The 5,692-nt window shown below is 43.0% G+C and overlaps 1 protein-coding gene across 1 annotated transcript; it reads left to right on the top strand.

The window, feature by feature from the left end:
• The first annotated feature begins 477 nt into the window (after nt 1-477).
• Nucleotides 478-4,057, top strand: CRIP1 (cysteine rich protein 1). Its single transcript, XM_044661940.1, has 5 exons — nt 478-581; nt 3,140-3,234; nt 3,469-3,526; nt 3,666-3,712; nt 3,943-4,057. Exons 1-4 carry the CDS (start codon nt 542-544, stop codon nt 3,704-3,706), a joined length of 234 nt encoding a protein of 77 aa, XP_044517875.1. The 5' UTR covers nt 478-541; the 3' UTR covers nt 3,707-3,712; nt 3,943-4,057.
• Nucleotides 4,058-5,692: the final 1,635 nt, after the last annotated feature.

Below are 5,692 nucleotides of genomic sequence, written 5' to 3'. Positions count from 1 at the left end.
GTGTAGAAACAGAGATGTGGACGACAATGGGCACAAGGATGAGGAACGTTAGGCTCGGCAGAAAGGAAAGATAAGCGTGTAAGAGAACTAGTTTATATCTTGATTCTGCCACTTGCACTTGCATGACCCGGAGCATGTTACTGAAACTCTCTGGGCTTCATTTTCATCACTGGTAAAATCGGGGACATGGACTCGAAGGATGGCTCTCAAAGGTCTTTTCTAATTTAAAATTTATGCTTCTGTGACTTTATGAACAGAATGGGGTGATGTGTATTGGGGGAAGGATGGAGAGTGATTTTTACTTGGGGAAGGATGAAATGGCCCAGATTGGGGGAAGGGAGACTTAGAAAGGGAAGTGCTGATGCAGGGTTGGGTGGGGCGCGGTCACTGTAGCCTGGTGGTGGAAGGGTGGAGGCGGGGAAGTTAGGAGGGGAGTGGGTGGGGTCTTGGGGCTAGTGAAAGGAGGGAACTTAGCTGGACCAGGGCTCAGTTTCACTGAAGATCCTTAAGTGAGCCTTTTCGTTTCCCGCCTGCCAACAACATGCCCAAGTGTCCTAAGTGCCAGAAGGAAGTGTATTTTGGTGAGCAAACTTGAATCCCATATTCCGACCCTTGACCTTCTCTTCCTTTCCTTTCCCCCAATTCTCCATACTTTCACAACATCCTAGAAGCTTTGGGACACCCCCTCCTCTGGCTCTTAGAACAGATTCTGGCCCTAGATGCTGCTTTTCATCATCCCACGGGAGAGTCTTGGGACAATTCCTTTTCCTAGTCTCCTGGAGACGCTTCTTTCCTCCCGTCCCGTCCACCACTCCTCTCCTGTGGGATCCGGGATACAGCCCCCTACCCTGTCTCGGACTCTGGACGGTAGACACTCTCTTAGAGCTCCTGAGACTTTTGACCGTCCCTGGGGACCCAGATTCTGACCTGGACACTGTCCGCAGTACATTATGCTCCTGAGCCCATTCCTCGTTCCGGGAGCCTCCTGTCCCGCCTTTGCCCCAGCAGAGTCTCCTGTACAGAGCCACTAGAAGACTTCCAGATTTCCCTCTCCATTTCACCTGCCTCCTCCCTGGTTGCCAAGTTGCCAAGTTAGAGGTTTCTTGAGAGTATGTCGGCATTTGTATCTGGCTTCTAGCTTCAACACCAGCTCATAGCCAGGTGTTATTGACTTTGAGGATCTTCACCCCTGCTGCTCCTATTTCCTCACCTCTCTATCTCCCATCCCCTTTGCCCACTTCCAGCCTCCAGATCTTTCTCTGGGTAGATGTGGGGAACTGGGAAGCTGCTTTGATAAATAGGGGCGGAAATGCTGCTAATTTCTCTGGGCAGGCTCCTCAGTGCAGAGATCTGGGGTGTGGCAATTGAGTGAGTGCATGTGTGTATTTTACTGACTGCATGCTTAAATGAGTCTATATTTCTCTGTGTGACCATGATACCTGTGTAGAATTGTGTGCATGTGCATGTATGTGTGGCTACAGTTATATCATGGAATTGCAGACCTTTAGAGCTGGAAGGGACAAGTATCTATGTGAATTGGAATATCTGCTGGTGTATTATGGACAGTCAGCCTCATTTAAAGTTGCATGTATTCCACTTGTTCCTGTACTGAACCCCTTCCATGATATGGAGATGGCTGATAAGGTTCCCCCAAAAAGTACAGGAGAGCCACATCCATTTTTTCTTCTCAGTGGCCAGGCTGATGGATGAAGTTGGGTTTTGAGGACCTGGGCAAAGTGATAGAAAGATAGAAAACAGGCTAGTCAGAAAAAGGAGAGCTCCTCTCCCACCCTAAAAAACCCTAGCTAGAAGGTGAAATGTTGGTTTGGGAGGAGGTAAAGAGATGAGGACTAGAGGCCCTATTATTTACTGCAGGAGAGGACATTGCCTCTCTTGGTTTCTGCCTCTGCCTGCCAAACTTCTGTATCTACATCTCCCTCCATCTTTGTCATTTCCTGTGGCTCTAGTATCTATTTATCTGTTTCTTTGACTCTTTTCGTTATGTTTCTTTCTTTGCCCTTCTCAGTAGATTGTGGTCTATATGTCACTGACTTTCTCTCTCACTCTCTCTGGTACTATTTTCTTCTTTCCAGTGTATTCAAGTTTCCTGCAAATTCTTTGGCCTCTAACTAGAATTTCTAGTTAGGGAAGCAGGGGGTGGAGCCTATTTGAAAACAAAGAGGAAACATTCACATTAGTGAATGAGAGCAATCTCCAGACCCTTTGCCAAAGAAGGGGCAGGGCAGAATTGGACTCTGTGCTCTCCTCATTATGCACTAAGTAGAAACAGAAAGACAGACAAAAAGAAACAGAGGGAACTTCGTTTTCAATCAGTCTGAAGGCTGTTTCCATTTCTCTCTGTCCTTCATTCTCATTGTGTCCACTCTGTGTTCCTCTTCCCTAATTCCTTGGACTTTTTCCTCTTCTAATGCCTTTAACTTTTCCTTAGACCTAAGCTCCATTTTTTTTTTCTTCATTCAGTCTCATTCCTAGACAGGACTCAAACCATCTTTCTATATCCTCTCTCCTATTCACCTGTTTACAGACCAGTAGGGAGGTGCCTTTCTAAGGAGCCTAAAGACTGAAAGCCCAGGGCATCTCTGGACTCCTTATCAGAGGAGAAGGAACAGAGAAGGAATGAGGTCAGAGCAGGAGAGTGACCTGGTGAGGCATGAATTAGGAAGATTCCTTTGGCAAAATACACAGAATGGACTGAAGGTCTAGAATAAATTATGTGCTAATATAATAATAATATATTTTGCTACCAGAGGTTATGAGTTAGGATGAGTGATAATATGGTGGTGTCATTCTCAGAGACAGGTAAGTTGAGAGGGGCAGTTTGGGGGAGTAGATTGATTTGGAACATACTGAATTTGAGGAACTAGTGGAAAATCTAGTTGGTGATAATTTGGATCATTTATCTCTTTTTGCCACCTTGTGTACACATCCTCATTCTCCTGTTTTGGAAATGAAGAGAAGGATCTGCAGGTCTTAGGGTAGGAAGAGAGAGCATCTATATCAGGTCTTGAGAGCAACAGAGAAGATTGAAGTGAATGAGAAGCTTTTACATATGTGTGTCTATAACTTGGTGAGGGAATTTGGGGAGAGTCCTGGGGTCATCCTTCCTATGTTTTCCCAGCTGAACGAGTAACATCCTTGGGGAAGGACTGGCATCGCCCTTGCCTGAAATGTGAAAAATGTGGAAAGACACTGACATCAGGAGGTCATGCAGAGGTGAGGGGGCCTCAGAGTATAGAGAATGTGAGGGGACTCAGAGGTGAGGTAAATCATGTAACCATGGAAAAAAATTCTAAGTTAATTAAATTTAAAAATTTAAAAAAAAAAAAGAGTTGAGGTAATCATGGTTGGGTGAAAGTACTATGCCTGGGGAGAAAGATTGTCCTAAGCCTTAAAGTTGCACTCTGAAAGTCCTTAACATAGTTTTTCCCCTTCCTGTTTGGTTTGCAGCATGAAGGGAAGCCCTATTGTAACCATCCCTGCTATGCAGCCATGTTTGGGCCCAAAGGTGAGATATTCCATGTTGCCTCCTGACTGTCCTATCCACATTGTCTCCAGAATCTATATGATTCCTGTCCCATTTCCTTCCTCTATTTTTTCCCCCTAAGCCATCTTCCTACTTCCAATTTATGACTATTTTCTCCTAGGTTTTGGAAGAGGAGGTGCTGAGAGTCATACCTTCAAGTAAACCCAGGTAACAGCCCACCCTTGCTAAGTTTGTTCATGAAATGGGCAGTATACAAATAAGATACAAGTTAACAATAGGTCTTTTAGCATGTCCTTTACCATTACTTGTGGGCTAAGGATATATGTTTGGGTACAGAGTTTAGAGGGTAGGTTTGGGCAGGGCAGATTTGTTACCTTAGATTTAGGGATCAGATCTTAGAGCAGGTTTTAATGCTGTCTCTGTCTCTTTTCTTGCAGGTTTTGGGAAGCCTTCTCTTCATCTGTGTTGCTTCCCTTGAATTTATAGGCAAATGTCAGCTGGACTTGACCCTTTGTAATCTGTCATGTCCCCAATAAACCCTAAATACACTGACTTATTTATTGTACTATTGACCTAGGGGGCAAGGGAGGAAGACTCCAGTCAAACCAACTTTTATGGCCCTGGAAACCCAAACAAACTCAAGGTTCTTGTGAGGGATCCATCTCTATGCCTTAAGCTTCCCTGATTTCAATTTGCCTCTCAAGGTACCATCTCCTCTAATAACAGCTGATTTGTGGAACCTTTGCCCTTGATCCCAAGGGCTTCATTTTCCAGTACCTCTTAAACCTTTCCTGGTCTCTGAATACTTGAATTCATGATCTCAGTTTCCAGAGAGAGAAAAAGAAATTGGCTGTCACTAGATATGGGATTTATTCTTCCTCTTTTCCTTTTCCCTATTTACCAATTGGAGATCATGAGTATTCTTGTTCTAAGATTTCTTTACAAGAGAAAAAAGTATTACCCCAGAGTAAGCTCATTAGAAGTAATTAATAATCAAAAAAACATTTATTAAGTGCTTACTTATGTGTCAAACACTGGGACACAAAGACAAAGTTAATTTTCTAAATTAGAGAATATCAAGGATGATAAGGTACCTTGAATTCATGCCATATGAGGATCCTTTGATGGTGATGATGGGATGGCAAACCTAGAGAACAGAAGATGGAGGGAGAGGGTGAGGAGAAAAGGCCATGGTATCTTCAAGTATTTAAAGTCTGAAATATAGAAAAAAGGTTGGGTTTGCTCTTCTTGGCTCCAGAGGCAGGATTGAGAACAAAGGATAAAAGTTGCAAATAAATAAAACAGCTTTGATGTCAGGAGAGCCTTCTCACATAGAACAAGGATACAGTACCAGGGTTGGATTCAGGAAGACTCATTATCCTGAATTCAAATCTGGTCTCAGATACTTACCAGTTGTGTGACCCTAGGCAAGTCACTTAACTCTCTCTGCCTCAGTTTCCTCATCTGTAAAGTGGGCTGGAGAAGGAAATGGCAAAACATTCCAGTGTCTTTGCCAAGAAAACGCCAAATGGCATCATGAAGAGTTAGACATGACTGAAAATGACTAAACAACAACACACAAAGGATAGATTGCCAGATATCAGGGTTCTTTTTTAGGTGTGAGTTAAATGAGATGGCCACTGAGATTTCCTCCAAACCTCAAATAAAATTCTTTGCTTTTATAATTGATCCTAAGATCTGGCAGTCATTGGATGACCATTTAGCTTGGGTTTTCCTCTTAAGGTCCCCCCCATAATTTCCTTACCTTTAAAATGGGGCTCATAATAGCAGCTATCTTGTAGAGTTGTTGTGAAGCTTAAATGAGATATTTGTAAAAGTGCTTAGCATATAATAGGCACTATATAAATGCTTATTCCTTTCCCTTTTCTTTCCCCTCCCTCCAAGTTCAAGGTCTAGTTTAGTTGAATGGACTTTATCATTGAGGCAGCAGATTAATAATCTTCACCATTTTTAATAGAGGTCAAACATGGGTAAGTCCCAGAACAAAGTTCCTGTCAGTGAAGAAATGAAGAGCTAGGAGACTATTACTTTGACTAGCTAATGCCATTTAAGTCAGAATGAATCAGGGGACAGATTTTATTACATTCAATGTGTGTGTGTGACATATCCTGCCAGAAGGAATCTGTGCCTTTAACAATTCTAGTAGTATTTATATATTATTTATTA

The sequence above is a fragment of the Gracilinanus agilis genome, chromosome 2, assembly GCF_016433145.1.
Source record: "Gracilinanus agilis isolate LMUSP501 chromosome 2, AgileGrace, whole genome shotgun sequence".
In the NCBI taxonomy this organism is placed as follows: Eukaryota; Metazoa; Chordata; class Mammalia; order Didelphimorphia; family Didelphidae; genus Gracilinanus; species Gracilinanus agilis.
Note: the sequence above shows the minus strand (reverse complement) of the source record. Positions and strands in the feature narration are given on the sequence as shown.

Coding starts and splice junctions, on each gene's coding strand:
- CRIP1 (XM_044661940.1), top strand. CDS start 542: ATGCCCAAGTGTCCTAAGTGCCAGAAGGAAGTGTATTTTG. Junction 582..3,139: donor CCAGAAGGAAGTGTATTTTG/GTGAGCAAACTT, acceptor ATGTTTTCCCAG/CTGAACGAGTAACATCCTTG. Junction 3,527..3,665: donor AGCCATGTTTGGGCCCAAAG/GTGAGATATTCC, acceptor ATTTTCTCCTAG/GTTTTGGAAGAGGAGGTGCT.